This window comes from Silurus meridionalis, chromosome 25, assembly GCF_014805685.1.
Source record: "Silurus meridionalis isolate SWU-2019-XX chromosome 25, ASM1480568v1, whole genome shotgun sequence".
In the NCBI taxonomy this organism is placed as follows: domain Eukaryota; kingdom Metazoa; phylum Chordata; class Actinopteri; order Siluriformes; family Siluridae; genus Silurus; species Silurus meridionalis.
Window position 1 is genome coordinate 4,003,814 of NC_060908.1, and position 17,423 is coordinate 4,021,236.

At 37.7% G+C, this 17,423-nt stretch overlaps 1 protein-coding gene across 2 annotated transcripts; it reads left to right on the forward strand.

The window, feature by feature from the left end:
- Positions 1 to 3,444: 3,444 nt before the first annotated feature.
- Positions 3,445 to 15,973, forward strand: hnrpkl (heterogeneous nuclear ribonucleoprotein K, like). 2 transcript variants are annotated; one of them, XM_046838690.1, is made up of 16 exons: positions 3,445 to 3,587; positions 4,420 to 4,533; positions 5,885 to 5,982; positions 6,156 to 6,212; positions 7,106 to 7,149; positions 8,201 to 8,273; positions 9,222 to 9,335; positions 10,393 to 10,521; positions 10,620 to 10,930; positions 11,131 to 11,178; positions 11,358 to 11,397; positions 11,858 to 11,873; positions 12,138 to 12,170; positions 12,259 to 12,326; positions 12,456 to 12,625; positions 15,235 to 15,973. In XM_046838690.1, the coding sequence occupies exons 2-16, from the start codon at positions 4,473 to 4,475 to the stop codon at positions 15,263 to 15,265; spliced, it is 1,293 nt and encodes a 430-aa protein (XP_046694646.1). In that variant the 5' UTR covers positions 3,445 to 3,587; positions 4,420 to 4,472; the 3' UTR covers positions 15,266 to 15,973. The 2 variants fall into 2 exon arrangements, with proteins under 2 accessions (XP_046694646.1, XP_046694648.1); XM_046838692.1 differs by lacking the exon at positions 3,445 to 3,587 and adding an exon at positions 3,912 to 4,065.
- The last annotated feature ends 1,450 nt before the right edge of the window (positions 15,974 to 17,423 follow it).

Sequence of the window (17,423 nt, forward strand, 5' to 3'; positions counted from 1 at the left end):
TATAAATTGCAAGCTAAATAAACAAGCAAAATATATATATATATATATATATATATATATATATATATATATATATATATATATATATATATATATATATATATATATAAAAGGTATATATAGATACACAAAAATAAAATAGTAGTGCAGATATATGTTAGACATATGTGTAGAGAATGGGTATGGGTATAAAAAATACTATATATATATATATATATATATATATATATATATATATATATATATATATATATATATATATAACAATAATAAAACTCTTGATATTCAGCTTGTGTTTAGTTAGTTCAGGTTGCAAAACGTGATTACTGCAGAGTATATATATATATATATACATCATCAAGTCTATTGGGTGCTAATTGCATGTGCAAGGTGCAACAATCGAAAAAAGCTAATTGTCAAATATAATATTTGAAATCAATGAAGGTAAGAGAGCTGTTATTAGATGGCTGACTAATATTTTCATTCTAAAACTAAATTCATGTGTATGATGATTTAATTTGGCATTACTTCAAAGTTTACTCATGTACATATGGGGAAAACACAAGTGCACTGCATTAAGAACAGTAATAATGTAATAATAATACATCAAGTAATAATAATAATAATAATAATAATAATAATAATTTTACTTAATTATACTTCTGTTGTCTTTATAATAATGTATCTAAATCTTCCATTCCTTGGTGTAAAGTCTTTAAATTGAAATCTTAAATTATTTAAATATATTATCAAATATATAAAAACACCTAAACACCAACATAAATTAAGGTGTTTTAACAGGTTTTTACCACAAGAGGGCGAAGAAGCGTGGTATAGTTCAGCCTTGCTTTAGTCTGTAGAATAAAAATGTTTAGTTACTCAGCAGCAATGCTTTAAGAATGTTAATGGAGAAGTATTGAGAAGGTCAGAAGGTGTTGCATTGTGTGTTTGTGGATTTAGAGAACAAAAAGTAGGAACACAAGACTGGTTTAAGGTGGAGGTTAGACTGCATCAAGGATCGGCTCTGAGCCCTTTCTTGTTTGCAGTGGTGATGGACAGGTTGACGGACGAGGTCAGGCAGGAGTCTTCATGGACTACGAGGTTTGTGGATGATATTGTGATTTGTGGTGAGAGTAGGGAGCAGGTTGAGCTTCAGTGTTTAAGGTTAGTGTTTTTGCTACAACCCTGACTTTTCTTAGGACAGCTTGTCCTGAAGTGTTTTATTCCTGTATGAATGCAACAATAACAACATTAGCAAGCTACATGTTTGTGCTACAGCAAGCCAACAAGAAATACAAATCAGTTCTTCTTATCACTTATGTTTGAGTAGCTATAAACCTCCAATCCCTGGCCATCCTTGTCAAAAGTCTTTATTTATAATTGAGAGGTGCTGATAGCTTTTGTTGTGTATCTGATGAACTGCAGATTGCAAGAAACCAGATGTCCTTTTTCTAGAGCCTAAGGGTAAACAACAACATTTATGAAATGACTGGATATGGGCACTTGGGTGGATCTGCACAGTACAGCAGCTCAGTGTGGCTAATAAACAGCACCATCCATCTTAATATGTAACAGAGTACAGTAGGCAACTGTCTGTCTTTTATTATATTACATATTGAGTTGTCTATAAATAATTTAGAAATGCTTGCTGTGATGGTTCACATGAACGCTCAGAACTGTCTATAAACTAACTATCAGTTAATAGGTGTGTTTGGATTAAACAGTTAGACGCTCAAAAAGCTGCTTGTTCTGGTTTAAGGTACAGGATGACCGCAGACACCATGAGAAGGAAAAAAAAACGTGTAATACAATATTTAGATCGGATCAAATCTTTATTTTTAGTCTTTTTATATCATTACTTTCCTTTGATCAGAAATTAAATTAAATAAAATTCTCCAGCAACCATTTTATTATATCTTGTCAAGGGACAAGACCATAGAATTAAAACTTGGAAATATTTTAGAGTAGTCAATGTGCAGGTTTACTGTCCTCTAAAATAACATACAGCCATTATTGTCTAAAAAGCTGACAGTAATTGTGAGTACAGGATAAGGGCTCTGGAAAAGGGCATCTGCTAAATGGCGTAAATGTATATGTGAAAGTCCATTATTATCATCGTAATATCTGCAAAATGATCAGCAATGTCATATCCTGAACACAAATAAATGTAAAATTATAAAGAGCTGGCTATTCAATACAAAATTCATGTCATTCTGCTTCATTTCCAGGGTTAATTCCCAGGGATTCTTTCCAGGGTTTAATTTCAGGTTTGTACCCTAAAATACACCTTGGCTACAAGACACCTGAATGCAGGTTAAATTGCCCTAAAAGTTCAGACCAACCTGTATGCTGACATTATGTGTATTACAGAAAGCAGATTTGTTTTGGGCCCAAAACAACAACAATAAGTTCTGATTAAAAATCACACTTATGCAAACATTCAAACAGGTGTGTGTTACAGGACCTGGCTTTATTGTGTATCCACCAGGGAAGGGACCAGGGCTGTTAGTCTTCTTTCTTTCTTTTTCTTTCTTTCTTTCTTGCCTCCGGCCTCACTTTCTTTCTTTCTTTCTTTCTTTCTTTCTTTCTTTCTTTCTTTCTTTCTTTCTTTCTTTCTTTCTTTCTTTCTTTCTTTCTCTTTCTTTCTTTCTTTCTTTCTTTCTTGCCTCCGGCCTCACTTTCTTCTTTCTTTCTTTCTTTCTTTCTTTCTTTCTTTCTTTCTTTCTTTCTTTCTTTCTTTCTTTCTTTCTTTCTTTCTTGCCTCCGGCCTCACTTTCTTCTTTCTTTCTTTCTTTCTTTCTTTCTTTCTTTCTTTCTTTCTTTCTTTCTTTCTTTCTTTCTTCTTTCTTTCTTTCTTTCTTTCTTGCCTCCGGCCTCACTTTCTTTCTTTCTTTCTTTCTTTCTTTCTTTCTTTCTTTCTTTCTTTCTTTCTTTCTTTCTTTCTTTCTTTCTTTCTTTTTCTTCCTCACTGTCTTCTTTCTTTCTTTCTTTCTTTCTTTCTTTCTTTCTTTCTTTCTTTCTTTCTTTCTTTCTTTCTTTCTTTCTTTCTTGCCTCCTGCCTCACTGTCTTCTTTCTTTCTTTCTTTCTTTCTTTCTTTCTTTCTTTCTTTCTTTTGTCTATTAATTCTTTCTTTCTTTCTTTCTTTCTTTCTTTCTTTCTTTCTTTCTTTCTTTCTTTCTTTCTTTCCATCCATCCATCCATCCATCCATCCATCCATCCATCCATCTATCTATCTATCTATCTATCTATCTATCTATCTATCTATCTATCTATCTATCTATCTATCTATCTATCTATCTATCTATCTATCATAAATCAAGTAGGCGGGGAGATTTATTAAGAGGGACATTTGCCTTAGCGAATAGTTCGGCTTTGCTAAAGGCCTTGAACGTTTAATTGACAGTTGATTTGTCCAATCAGAATGGAGAATAGATTAACACGAGCGTCCGTTTTGACCAATCACAGCTGACGACAGACGCCCGTGTAAAATATGCAATGAAATCAGGACGGAGCGGGTGCTAGCTCGATTTCTTAGCCGAAAAAATATATAAACATAAAGCGGAGTGACGAGAGGCGCCGTGAGCAGGTCTGTGCCGAATAAGTCGGAATGAGAATATATATTTACATACATGAGAATAAAATGAAGCTAGCGAAGCTAAGGGCAGTCGTAGTGTAAGGGGAAGGAAGGAGTTGTCCGTCGACAGTCTTTAGCTAGCGGTAGGAAAGGTATAGCATGTAGCTAGCGTGTTAGCATGTTAAAATGGAGTGTGTGGGGTTTTTTTTTTATGCTAGCATGCGTTAGCTAATGACTGACGTGACGTTGGGTTGTCAGGGCAACCGGGCACCTGGTTCTCATTAATGGCGCTAACAGGAGAAATTATTGGCATGCGCTGTAATGACGCTGCACACAACGCTAGCATGCTAACATGCTAACGCGAGGGAGGGCCAGCAGGCTTTTCCGCAAGCCATTTTACGATTCAGGCTCCGCGACGAGCTACGAGAGAATGTCGTCTTCTCCGGAAATCTGTTTTGCACAGACGGCGATTTTGATTTGATATGCTCATGTATATTATTTTATTAGAAACTAGCTCAATGTAATAATATTAGGCCTTATTGATCGGATTATATACATCTATATAGTGTTAGATATAGGTTTAATGTATGCGTGATTTGTCTCTGAATGTATACAGACAAGTCCTTGTTTGTTTTCCTTTTTATTTTAAATGGTCTGCAGTATACACACATCCTAACAAACATCAGATCTGATCCTACACTGACATCTGTGCAGCCTCCATCAGATCTTAGTATATTGTCCTGTCTTCAGCAGCATAATACACATGTCACACATTGACAGGGGGCAGAAGTTACTCTGATGCCCTCAACTCTGTGCTGATCCTTTTGCCTTGTTTGTCTTGCAGCGTTTTCCCGTGGAGAGGAGAGCCCTTTCCTGTTTTCTCCTGGAAAGAAGACAATGGAGACAGAAATTGAACAGCAGGACGAAGAGACCACATTCAGTAACACTGACACTAACGGTAAGATGTAGTGCTGTAGTAGAGGTGATGTCAGAGTGGACTTTGGAGGAGTTGGAGTTCTTGTACGTACAGGACTGTCATATTCAAAGGTTAATGCACTTTGTTTTATATAGCATGGGCAGATTTTTTCAAATGTACATTTATGGCATTTGGCAGGTGCTTTTTTTCCAGACTTACCACTGAGCAGTTGAGAGTTAAGGGCCTTGTTCAAGGGCCCCATAGTGGTGGTGGTGGGGTTTGAACTTATGATCTTCATTTCCAGTTTATGATTAAGTCCAATGCCTTAACCTCTGAGGCTACATCCACAGTTTTCATCTAAAAACTTAGCAACCACCTCCCCAAATGCCACCACCTGCTGCACTATACACATCAGCTGCACTATACACATCAGCCGAGCCCAAGTATGAGCTATTTTTACTAATCATACAAAAGTAAATTATAATACAGGGTAGTTGTAAGGACCAGGCGGTTTAATGGACGTGGGCTTATTTGACATATAGTTACACTACATAGTCAAAGATTTGTAAACATTTGACCCATGTACTTGTATATTTCCCCAAACATACCTACTAATGTCCCTGTGCACAAAGCAAGCTACATGAAAACATTTGCTTTTTCAAAGTCTCGAGTGGAAGAAGTGCAACTCCAACCACCTACTGATCACAAATTCCTCAGTCATGCTCTTGAATCTAATAACCAAAAATAAATGAACACCTTCCCAGGTCATGTCCACATTAATGTTTTAGTTCGAAAACACATTTTCCTCTTTTTTTTTTTTTTTTTTTTTTTTTTTTTTGGGCCTTCTGTTCACACTGAGACAGCAGATCCAGTTAACACACACACAAAAAAAACACACATCTGGATTAGTGTACACATAGCCTCAGTAACACAAGAGTAAATGGTGAATGGGCCTTTAAACAATTACAAACTAATGTAATGGTTAGGGATCCACAAACCTTTTTTGTATTATTGTCGCTTAACTCCGAGTGTGATCCTCATGAATGATCTGTTGAATTGTACAGAGATATGATAAACATTAAAAAAAAAAAAAATAATATATATATATAATTTACTTTTTCCTAAGATGATGTGAGATCAGGTTTTAATTACCTTATGTCAACTGCCCTCGTTTGTTCTTAGATTAGAAATGATCAAACACTTTTCCACTACACATTAAAATAACGGCAACAACCTGTTCTATACGCCTGCACAGACGACGATTCATTTCTGAGTAAATCCTTTTTTTTCCTGTTTAATATGACGTGAGTGTAAGTGTTTTATAAACTTGAACAGGTTTTGGACTTAACAGCTTCGGTTCTGCATCATACCGTTGACGTTTCACTGATAACAGGTAAACGCCCTGCTGAGGACATGGATGAGGAACAAGCCTTCAAACGATCTCGTAACACAGATGAGATGGTGGAGCTGAGAGTGCTGCTACAGAGCAAAGTGAGTCTTACCGGGATGTAGAATTAATTTGGGTATGGTTAAGGTTTTTTTTTATCAGTAAAAGCATAAAAATAATAAGAGGTCTTGCTGTTTAAAATCAGTGCAACTATAAACACATTTTGATGGTATTTATTATAAATGTTTTCATCTTTTTTTTTTTTCCCCGCTCCCAGAATGCTGGTGCAGTGATCGGAAAAGGTGGCAAGAACATTAAAGCGCTCCGGACAGACGTGAGTGTTTTCAGCTTCAGAAAGGGCAGTTGATTACATTTCTGTAAAAAGCTGGGTGGGAGTTGCCTTTCAGATCATCAGCGATCATGATTTTCAATTTCTTTTGTTGCTCAACATTTTTATTTTTATTTTTACTAATCATCTGGATTTGATCTCAAACGAAAGCACCAATTGATTCTGTTCAAATCTCATAACTCAATCCTAATAAGCCCGATGTGTAAGGGTGCTAATCACTTTGCATGCTACTTGACCCAAAACGGGGAAATCTTGCTCTTCGTAGACGGCACAGTGATGTGCTCTACCTATAGGTTAGCTCATTTGGACAGACTCTCATGCTCTCTGATTGCAGGGTTTTGCCATTTCATTAATAAAGTGCTCAATCTTAACTCCTTCAGAGCTCACCCTGATAGGGATGTCATGGCGGGCTATCCATTTCCTGCCAAAGCCCTAAAAACAGATGTCTAGACTCTTGAGCTGACCCATAGTCTTAATTAACTCCTGTATTAGTTTTCTATCTAAACTGTCTTCAAATCTGTCCAGAGCTGTTTCTTGTGCACTTGTTGCCAAGTCAGTAAAAAAAAATTTTTTTAAACAATATAGTGAATATAGCTTTGTATTCAATTAAAATGTATTCCTTCTCCCCCTCTTCCCTCTCCTTTACTTTTGTTTTGTTTTGTTTTTGGCCACCTTCCTCTGTTGCCCATGTTCTGGATCGACATGTCCCTCCTGCGTTGCCCACCTTGACGTTGGCCCAACCTCCGCCCCTGAACGCCCGCCCACCTGACACCCCGGTTGGCCCCATAATCGTGCCCCTCCCTAAACGGGCACCTTACTTGACAACATGTGATTGATTGAATGCCCCTGCCCAATGCCAACCTCCACGACCATTGCAGTACAATGCCAGTGTATCAGTCCCAGACAGCAGTGGCCCAGAGCGGTATGTCCCACCAGTTATTGCCTCACTGCCTGATTAGAACAGAGAACACATGTCTTTGATAACCTTCTGTTTCATATTAACATTTTTTTTATACACATAATATCGCCCCTTTTTAAGAAACATGTATTGTACCATTTGTTTTTTTTTTTTAATGTCTTCTCCCCTACCCCCCAAACACCCCCTTCAGTATTAATTTTTTTTACGACCTTTTTTCTTTGAGATGTTAATGAAGTTGGTATTACGACAAAAAAAAAGCGGGAGAATATTTCTAGTTTGAATGTAAGGAACACTGCTTGAAGTGTTTAGATATTTATATTTGGTGTTGTCGCTGCTGTTGCTGTTTCTTGCTCTGGTATTGACTTAATTGGTTAAAAAAAAAACTTTGTCTTTGTTGCCCACCATTTCACTTTTTTCAGAGACACTGTCTGACTGCTGCTGTCTCACTTCCCCTCTCTGTCTTCATCACTGTTGTCTTGTTTTCAAGTCATTTGTCCTCTACTGCATTTCCTACCTGGTTTCCTTTTTCTGTTCTATTATTTATTTTATTTTTTTCTCAGGCCAAAAAACAGGCCTCTTCCATCACCTTGTGGTCTCTACCATTTTATTTTTGCTTTTGCATTTCATTTTTGGCTGATCTTTTCCCCCCCTACATCTTGTCAATATCTAACTATTGATTATCGTTCCTGGTGTATCACAACCAAGTGGAAATTTAGTTTTTCTTCCCCTCTATGCTTCTCTCAATATCCTCTCAATGGTGGTGTGTATAAAACACGTAGCTTTCTCCCATGGTTTGTTGCGTACTTCCTCGGGATTGTTTGTTGAATGTGCAAGGCACAGATGCATGTCAGTGACTCGTACTTCAGTCCATTCTCGGAGAACCACACATGTGTTCAGGGTTTTTTTTAGTTTTTTTTTGTTTATTCTTAAAACTCAAAACTGCTTTTTATTACAATTATGCTTTTGAATGTACATTTCAGTGTCTTTTGTTTTGTTTCTTTGTTTTTTTTTTTTTTTTTGCTCTTGTCTTTGTGCTTTTGTTTGGTGGGTGCAGCATCTTGAGCGTGAGTGCAGATATCGAGACAATTGGAGAGATTCTTCTGAAGATCATCCCTACTCTGGAGGAGGTAAGGTCTGAGCTTGAAAGGTCTACAGGAAGAGATTTGGGTTACGTTTTTCGTTAATGCATGTATTACAGACGTTAGGTAAAAAGAGATGTCAGGGTTCCTACGCATTTAAAAAAATTATTGAATTTGATTTGCGATTTGTATGGGAAAAAGAACGGAGAATGAAAATATGTTTTCATTCTATTGCACTACTCTGTTTTCTAAAATATAATATTAATAAATAGTAAATATATATATTTTTAATAAAACAAATGCTGTGTCTACACTAATCCGGATACATTTTAAAAACGGCGTTTTTCCGTCTAAAAACGCTCCACGTCCACACTTCAAACTGAAATGTCTGAAAACACTTGCATCCCTTTACTGTGCATGAGCAAAACGGCATCATTTCTGCCTGGCGTTTATTTACTTTTCGGCTTTTTGAAACCTTGTGGCAATGATCAAAAATGCATCATCGTTTTCAAAAGCCTCTTTAACAGTTTGTAATGCAGTGTTTTCCAAAAGTTAGATTTCCTTCACTGAAAAAACTGCATCAAAGTGTGGGCAGAAGCCAAATCGGAGAGCAAAATATGCATTTTTAAACCATAAAACAACGTATTAGTGTGGACATGGCCAAAAGGTGTGTTTTGTGGAGTTAGGAGCAGACTCTCGGTGCTGCCAGGCCGTCACCAGCTGTGACTGGCAGCAGTTCCCATGACGGGACACATGGAAGACATCAGAAATTCAGACTTTGACATACATCAAAGATTGTAACGTAACTGGTTATAGTTGGAAGTAAAAATCATTATTTTAGATGTTAAATATAGTCTTAAAATTGTTTGTGAAGTCTGTGTAATTGAGTATGGAATTTTAAAATAAAACAAAATGTGTAGGAACCCTGATTACAATAGGCACATATGCATGCTGGTTAATTTTTAAGTTCTTTTTTTTTGGTCTTCTGTTTGGCAGTACCAGCACTACAATGGTATAGATTTTGATTGCGAGCTGCGCCTTCTGATTCATCAAAGTTTAGCAGGAGGCATTATTGGTGTCAAAGGGGCCAAAATTAAGGAGCTCAGAGAGGTAAGGTGTGTAGGGTTTATTAAAAGATTTGTTTGTACGGTTATTTATTCATTTGTCTTGTATTAGGTCCATGATTTTTAACTTTAAACTTTACCTTTCAAAAATGTAATTGTGACCAAAATGAATCTTTAAAATGTCCAATGTGACTAAAGTATTGCTGAAATGATTAATCCAGAAATTCGATTATAAAAATTAGTTTAGTCCATTTAACTACACACGGAGCACTGTGTTTCCCACGGAACATTATTACCGACGCACCACCCGCTAAAAACTCTTGACCACACTTTCATTTAGTACACTTTGATTTAGCAGTGCATATAAACACATGCACACACTTGCTATTGCAAGGCTTGCTATTTATCTCTCTCTCTCGACTCTATTCTTCCCCGTTTTTTATTTTCATCCTTTCTCACTGCACCAGAGCACACTGATTAGGTAAATCACCTACATGCGTATGATCGTGACCCCCATTTCCTCCGGCTTTCCCGCCCCTTTCACAAATTGGCGCTCGGACCACTCGTCCATTGCTACAGTGAAATTCTAATATTTCTGATTCAAGCCAACAACAAAAAAAATCAAATAACTCATTACCCAACAACTGCAGACTTAGAAAGGCTGAGTATGATGGATTTTCTTTTATTTAGCAATAGTCAGAAATTTCCTGCATGAGGCAGAATTACATCTTACCAAAAAATGCTTGATAGGAGGACTTGAGGTTTCGTTAAGCTGGAGCTCATGATGCACTTTGTTCGACTGGGATCTTTTTTGTGAACGTGAGACGCGCAGGATGATTTTGCGAAATGTAATTGTCTATATTTAAAAATTAAAAAAAAAAGGTTGTTACCTTGTTAGAAATACCTTGTAGCATAGATTAAGTTTTCTGCACATCTCCGGGGGGAAAACATTAAACTGTAAAAGTATAGCAAAATATAACTCTTGCATTCATTTGGGTTTCTCACACAATAGGACAAACCCTTGAAAATCAATACAAGTAGCTCTGGCTTAATTTAATATTAACTCCAAATTCTTTTTTACTCTCTGCTATCCTGTGTCTCAGAATACCCAGACGACCATTAAACTCTTCCAAGAATGCTGCCCGCATTCGACAGACCGTGTGGTTTTAGTGGGAGGAAAACCTCAGCGAGTGGTGGAGTGCATTAAGGTCATCCTAGAACTGACGTCAGAGGTAGAGTTACATGTTCCCGCTGATTAGATTTTTTGTAATTTGATGCAAAAGGCGAGTTGGAAATCAGGCCTTCACATTCTCACTTTCATCCCACTCAGGCTCCTATCAAAGGCCGCGCTCAGCCCTACGACCCGAATTTCTACGATGAGACTTACGACTATGGCGGCTTCACCATGATGTTCGAAGAGAGAGGACGACGGCCCATGGGTGGTTTTCCTATGCGCGGGCGTGGCGCTTTCGATCGGATGCCCCCCAGCCGTGGCGGGCGCCCTATGCTCCCCTCTAGGCACGACTATGATGATATGAGTCCTCGTCGTGGACCGCCTCCACCTCCGTTGGGGAGGGGGGGTCGAGGAGGGAGCCGGGCTCGAAATCTGCCCCTCCCTCCTCCACCTCCTCCCAGAGGAGGGTAAATAAGTTAACCTTATTCTTTTAGGTGTAATCAAATCTTTATTTAGAGCTTGTTTACTCCTGAGCTTGTGGTTCTGTCATGTTTATTTCACATCGAGGGGGCGTTAATTCATCCTCAGTTTAGATTTGCTCGTGTTTTGAGTAACTGCTTGAGTTTATTTGGTCTTGCCCTGCTTTAACCGTTTTATTGTTTTGCAGAGGCGACCGGTTTTCTCATCATCACAGCAATATAGACGACAGACCGAGGTAAGTTATTTTGTACACGTTAGATTTTTTTTTAGTGAACGGCTTTATAACTGGGATTACGAAAATGTCTAAAAGGTCAAATAAAACTTTTAAATGAACAATTTATGAAACATCAACCGCTGTATCTAGTACTAAAATACTGTGTGTCAGACGTCTAATTATTTACCTTCTGCTCTAAGTGACAGGAGAGGAAGACCCGGAGACCGCTACGAAAGCATGGTAAGATATTTTGTGATGCATGTTGGTGAAAGGTGTGTAGTTCTAGAGGTTGGTAGGGGGTCTTGGGATGGGGGTGTGTCTGGGTCTGTAGAGTAAGGTTCTGATTTTGGAACTAGGTTTGAGAAAACCTGAGTGGAACTACTTGTTCTGTGATATGACAGGGTAATGGATGCATATGCTGTGAACTGCTTTGGCCTGCTGTTGCTAGGCAATAGATTTTTTTGAATCACTTGTTGCCTTGGTAACCAAGGAGCCGATAGATATGTAGGTGAAAGCCATCACACTCGCCAGTGAACTCAGGGCACAGCTTCCCAGTGCAGAGCTTTGTCAGGCGCTTTAATTTGTTTTATTTATTTATTTATTTATTTATTTATTTTTATATGTGCACATGTGTATTTTTGATGCATATAGACTGGGCTAACCCCCACCCTCTCTCTCTGTCTCTTTCTGATATAAATAGGGTGGAGGTGGATATGGTGAGTGTTCATCTTTACTCCCATAAGCACAATCGTGCTCTCTCTCTCTCTCTCTCTCTCTCTCTCTCTCTCTCGCTCTATCGCTATTTCTCCCACACACACACACACACACACACACACACACACTCACAAGGTTACCCCTAATCAGACATGTCAGTAGCTGTAGTGTTACCTCGTTTTCTGTTACTTACATCTCTCTATTATACCTCTAATATCTTGATAATCTATTTTATCTCTCTTCTTTCCCTTGTCTGATATCTGAAGACAATAACTCTTCTTGGGAACCCTTCCAATCCGGTAAGTGTCCACCCTATTTTTATGTGCAGACTGAGCCTAATTAGAACGTAGGCATTAATTAATGACTGGTTAAACTGTATATCTGCAGGCGGACGAAGTTCCTACGGTGACATCGGCGGTCCCGTCATCACAACACAAGTCACCATACCCAAAGATGTGAGTGTGCTTTAGTCCTGTTTTTTACTCACACACACACACACACACACACACACACACACACACACACATGCACCTGTGCAGCTTTACCTGCATGCAGATGGCCTGAAAACCCTTTTCCTGTCTTAGCTGGCTGGTTCCATCATCGGGAAAGGTGGGCAGCGTATTAAACAGATCCGTCACGAGTCTGGAGCCTCCATTAAAATCGATGAGCCTCTGGAGGGTTCGGAGGATCGTATCATCACCATCACAGGAACTCAGGACCAGATTCAGAACGCCCAGTATCTTCTGCAGAACAGGCAAGTTCACAATCGGATGGCTCGGGGCTTGAGAGTAGGCTTTTTACACACACACACACACACACACACACACACACACACACACACACACACACACTCTTAAACTTCTTGACTTCTTGTAATCACAACCAAAGTAACCTTATACTTCTAATGCTATCTAATTTCATGTTTTCTGTTTCTACTTATTTGAAATAACCCGATCCTTAAATTTATGAACAATGCTTCATAATGCTATATGTAACATCCTGCATGATGTAATCAAGTATTCGAATGCAATATCAGCATTGTATCAGTTTTAAAGTGGCAAAACCCCTGGCAGCTTTATAACAGTCAAATGTAGGTAGAAATTTTTGAAATAAATGCAAACTGAAAGATGGATGTAGACGACAGAGCACTTAAAAAACATAACTAGATAAAATATGAAGCAGTAGTTCATCCTGTAAGACAAACTTTCAGGGTTCCTATGCATTTTTCGGAAAAGTATGGAAATATATGGAAATTGGTTTGAGTAATTTCCAGGTCTGGATTAGTATGGGGGGGGGACTAAGTATTGAAAAGAATTTGCAGAAATCTTTTTGTAAAATAAAGTACACTAATCAGGATACATTTGAAAAGGGCATTTTTTTTAATCTAAAAAAAAAAAAAAACCTTTCAATAGTTTCCCCAGAAGTTCATTCGCCCTGAAATGTCTACAAACACTCACGTCCCATGGAATTAGCAGTAGAGTTAAACACTTGCAACACAATCACAATTTACTGCGAATTATGTAATGATTCAAATCTAAGAAATAAATCGGTTGCATCGAATGTACCGCTTATTTGTAATCATAAAACGTGTGGTTAACTGCTACTAATTTGTGTCCTAACCTGCTTGTACTTTGACACCTGGCTGCAAATGCTATGCTCTTCTCTGATCTTTCCTCCGAGGGGGGGTTTGTGGTTTCCGGGTTATTTGAAACAGAAACCCGAGCTACTCTGAGCCCAGGAGCGTGCGAGAAAGCTGGCCTGCTTCTGTGTGGAAGACTTGTGATTTTGTTGTTGTTAGTTAGATGAAGTGACAACAAATCACGGTCTGCCCTACAGCACAGGCTCAGGCTCATCTGCCCTCCTTCCCCTCTGTCATGTTTCATTAACCCAGACCTAACTTTCACATGTCTGTTTCATTCTCAACTACTCCGAACACGTCTGTGTATGTGCTTGTGTTACATGCCTCCAGAAATCTTACTACCACAATAACAGCATGACTGTTTAACAAGCTCCGCTCTGTTAATCTGCTTGGAATGATGCCGTTCTGGGGGGGATCATATGAGACTGAGGGGGATGATGGAGTTAAACACCAAGATGATTATTCTCCAATAATTGCATGTTGCTTGTTGTTGGATTTAAATTTTTGTGTTTTTGTAATAAAACACTTTACCTAATAAAATGTCACATTTTTCATGCAGTTTGTCAGCGTTATATTCTGATTTTAACTCCTTCCTAAACATCGAATCTCCTTCAGGTTTCTTAGACTTTTTTACACATCCTGGTTCTTCTGCTCGGAACTGCTTTTGTTCATGTTTCCCAGGGATTTCTCATAATGTATCACCTGAATGTGTTCTAGGTTTTGTGCCCCATGTAAAAAAATGTTTTATGGAGTAATTCAGATTTGTTGACCTTGTCTGCCATGTATATAGCGTCCCGGACGCTAACGTGGTGTAAACAAACTCGTTATAGATCATCGTTAGCACTTTTATATGCCGACACCGGAGACTCCTTCCAAATTATATCGAATCTCCTTTCAGAAACTGGAATTACAGCTTTATACAAGATTTCCACACGGTCTTAAGTCTAACAAACTCTTAAATTCGCTTTTCTACATCTTAATTTTAAACAGCTCTTAATTTTCTGATGTCCATGTAACGCTACTTCTGGTGCTCAGTAAATTTCTTCTCCTGGTGGTGGTCTTTTGCTTTTCCAAATCTAATTCACTGTATTACGACTACAAATGAGACCAGCAAGTAACAGCCAATCAGCTTCCTGTAATTAGCATAAATCTTTCTCTGATTGTACCACAGACGTAAAAAACTTCAAGCTATGGGGAAATTCAAGTTCAACGATACTTGGCTTGAAACAAATTAATTGAAGGTTTGGTTAAGGCCAGGTGCTAAGAGCGTATTTGTGTGTTGATGTGCTTTAGGTCTTAAATTTAATTGTTGATGGTCTCATAAAGTCTTAAATTTAGCTGTAAAACGTGCAGAAACCCTTTTTATATGAAACTGGAGACTACTTCCATAACGTGTAGAATCTTGATACAGATGCACGTCTTTATAAATTAATACATTTTTATGGAAACTTTGTTTTTATAAGCATGTTAATAGAATTGTCAGTGCTGTTTGATCAACCAACAGTTAAATATTCTGTGCCACAGCAACGTTTTCAACAAAATTTTCAGAAATTAGCCGGAAATCATCTGTTCTGCTTCTTTATAGATTTGTGTGTGTGTTTTTAGTTTTATAGATCCTACATCAACCAAACATCCAGAATGAACATTAAGTAAATAATAATTGCTGTTCAATAAGAAATATGTTGTTGCTGTGAGTCTGAACTGTGTGTGTGGTTCTCTTCCAGTGTGAAGCAGTACTCCGGTCGGTTCTTCTAGAGGACAGCAAGCAAACCCATACTGCTCTACCTGTTTTCCTTCAGCTTCTTTTCAGAGTCTACATTCCTCAGCCTCTTCAGTAGATGTGTCTCCCCTGCCGCCGCCGCTCTCCTAACACCTCGACGCAAACGATTTCGAGGCCTCGAACAGCGTTTTTAGAATTAGAGTGGTTCTTGTTTCTTTTCCTTTTCTTCTCCTGTACTGTGGATGCATTGATTCCCCCCCTGAGCAGAGCTGCATGCCCGGTTAATCTCCAAATTCAGAATGTAATCTCCGATCAATCAGTTTGATTAACTTTTTTTTTTTCCATTTTGCCATTATGTGAAAAATGTAAATGTCCAGCTGAGTTTTAAAATCTTAGCATCTTTATTTAATAAACTGCAACGTGTGTGTGTGTGTGTGTTGAGGTGGGATATGAAGTGGAAATGTGGATAGGAATTATTTTTTTCCCCTGTTTTGATTGGCTACGGACTTGACAGTAATCTCAACGATATCAGGATCCATTGAATCTCATTCACGCTCGTTTTGTACGTCCATTTCTATGCTTTTTTTTTTTTTTTAAATAATAAACATTTTAAATTGGATTTCTTCAATATACTCAGCTGTAAAGCTCTCCCGGTGTTCATGGCCCTGTTCCCTGTTTTCTGGTGTCTGTGTAGAATGTGCTGTGAGTCTGAGTAATAAAGTCTGTGCCACTTTTTATTAAAATCGCCTTCGTATCTTTTTACCGATTCATTAAACACCTTCATGCCTGTTAATAGTGAAGATGATCGCTCTTTCTTCCAGCCTGTTGGATTTGTGTTTAATTACCACTCGTAGTACAGAAAGTGAAACAAAAAAAAAGGAACTGATGAGTAAAAGATATTTTTATGTTGAAAATCTGACTTGCAGGTGTTAAATTATCACAACATTTATAGCAGATTATTAGTTCAACGCTTTGAAATGCAGTATAGTATTGCTTTATATCTTAACTTTTTTTTTTTTTGCAAAACAAAACTCGTCACAACCAAATTCAGATTTCCATTTCACTTTTAATCAGTGTTCTACATTAGTACAACAATGAAATGCAGCCAGTCACAGCACAGCACAGGGAGACCAAATACATGAGTGTTTTATAGGCTCTTTATTTATTTTTATATTTTTTATTCCCCACCGTTCTGCATTTGTGATCACAAAATAAAAGAATAGACCTGTTACAAATCACAGCAGGAGCTGAGATAGAGAACATCAAATTTGTCATATTTCTGTTCACATCTCTCCAAAATGTTTACTGGCATAGTGAGTTTTTGCATTTCTCAGGTCCTGCTATTCTTCATGCCAGTTTTCCGCTTTTTTTACACACACGCACACACACACATGCACGCACGCATGCACGCACGCACGCAAGCAAGATACTGCCTAAGAGCTCCCCCTTGTGGGGAATCTCCAACCTTCTAAACATTAAATATGACCTTGATTTTTATTTATTTTTTCCCTCTAAACCAAAGCGGCCCAAAACTTTTCTTATAAAGGACTAAAAATAATAATAAAAAAATATATTTAAAAATACAAATAAATAATATGAAATAAAATATATATTAATAAATATTTAAATATATTAAATACAGTAATATATATAAAAAAATATATAAAAAAGGTTACCATGGTTACCATTACCATTACCATTTCATTTATGATTTTGTAATATTTAAAGATATATATCAATAAAAATCTTTAATGGAGTTATATTTTCAGGGTTGTTGTTCAGGAAACTTCTAGTACAATGAGAAACAATCCGAATTATAGTAACGTAGGGTTTTAAGCACATTCCAGTGACCTCTAATGCCAACCTTTACTTTTCTATATACAACTGAGCAGTTGAGGGTTAAGGGCCTCACTCAAGGGCCCAGCAGGGGCATCTTGGCAGTGTTGGGATTTGAACTCATTTCAACATTTTAACCACTAAACTACTACATTTCATGAAGCTGGTCATTATTTTTTCAGAGTTTTTCCAAAAGCCCTCCCACCTTTAGCAGAATAATTGTTTTTACTTGAAACAACATATAAAATGATGTCAGAAAGAAATCAGCAGTGCGTGTTGCTGAAAAAATGACAGTGGTGACATTGTGGTTGTGGTCATGTTGCCGGAAATTGAGTAATCAGTGTGTCAATGTATACT

What these genes read in the sequence shown, in the direction of transcription:
- hnrpkl (XM_046838690.1), top strand. Translation starts at nt 4,473, where the DNA reads ATGGAGACAGAAATTGAACAGCAGGACGAAGAGACCACATTCAGTAAC. An exon ending in GAGTGCTGCTACAGAGCAAA is followed by an intron (nt 5,983 to 6,155) that starts GTGAGTCTTACC and finishes CCCCGCTCCCAG; the next exon opens with AATGCTGGTGCAGTGATCGG. An exon ending in CCACCTCCTCCCAGAGGAGG is followed by an intron (nt 10,931 to 11,130) that starts GTAAATAAGTTA and finishes ATTGTTTTGCAG; the next exon opens with AGGCGACCGGTTTTCTCATC.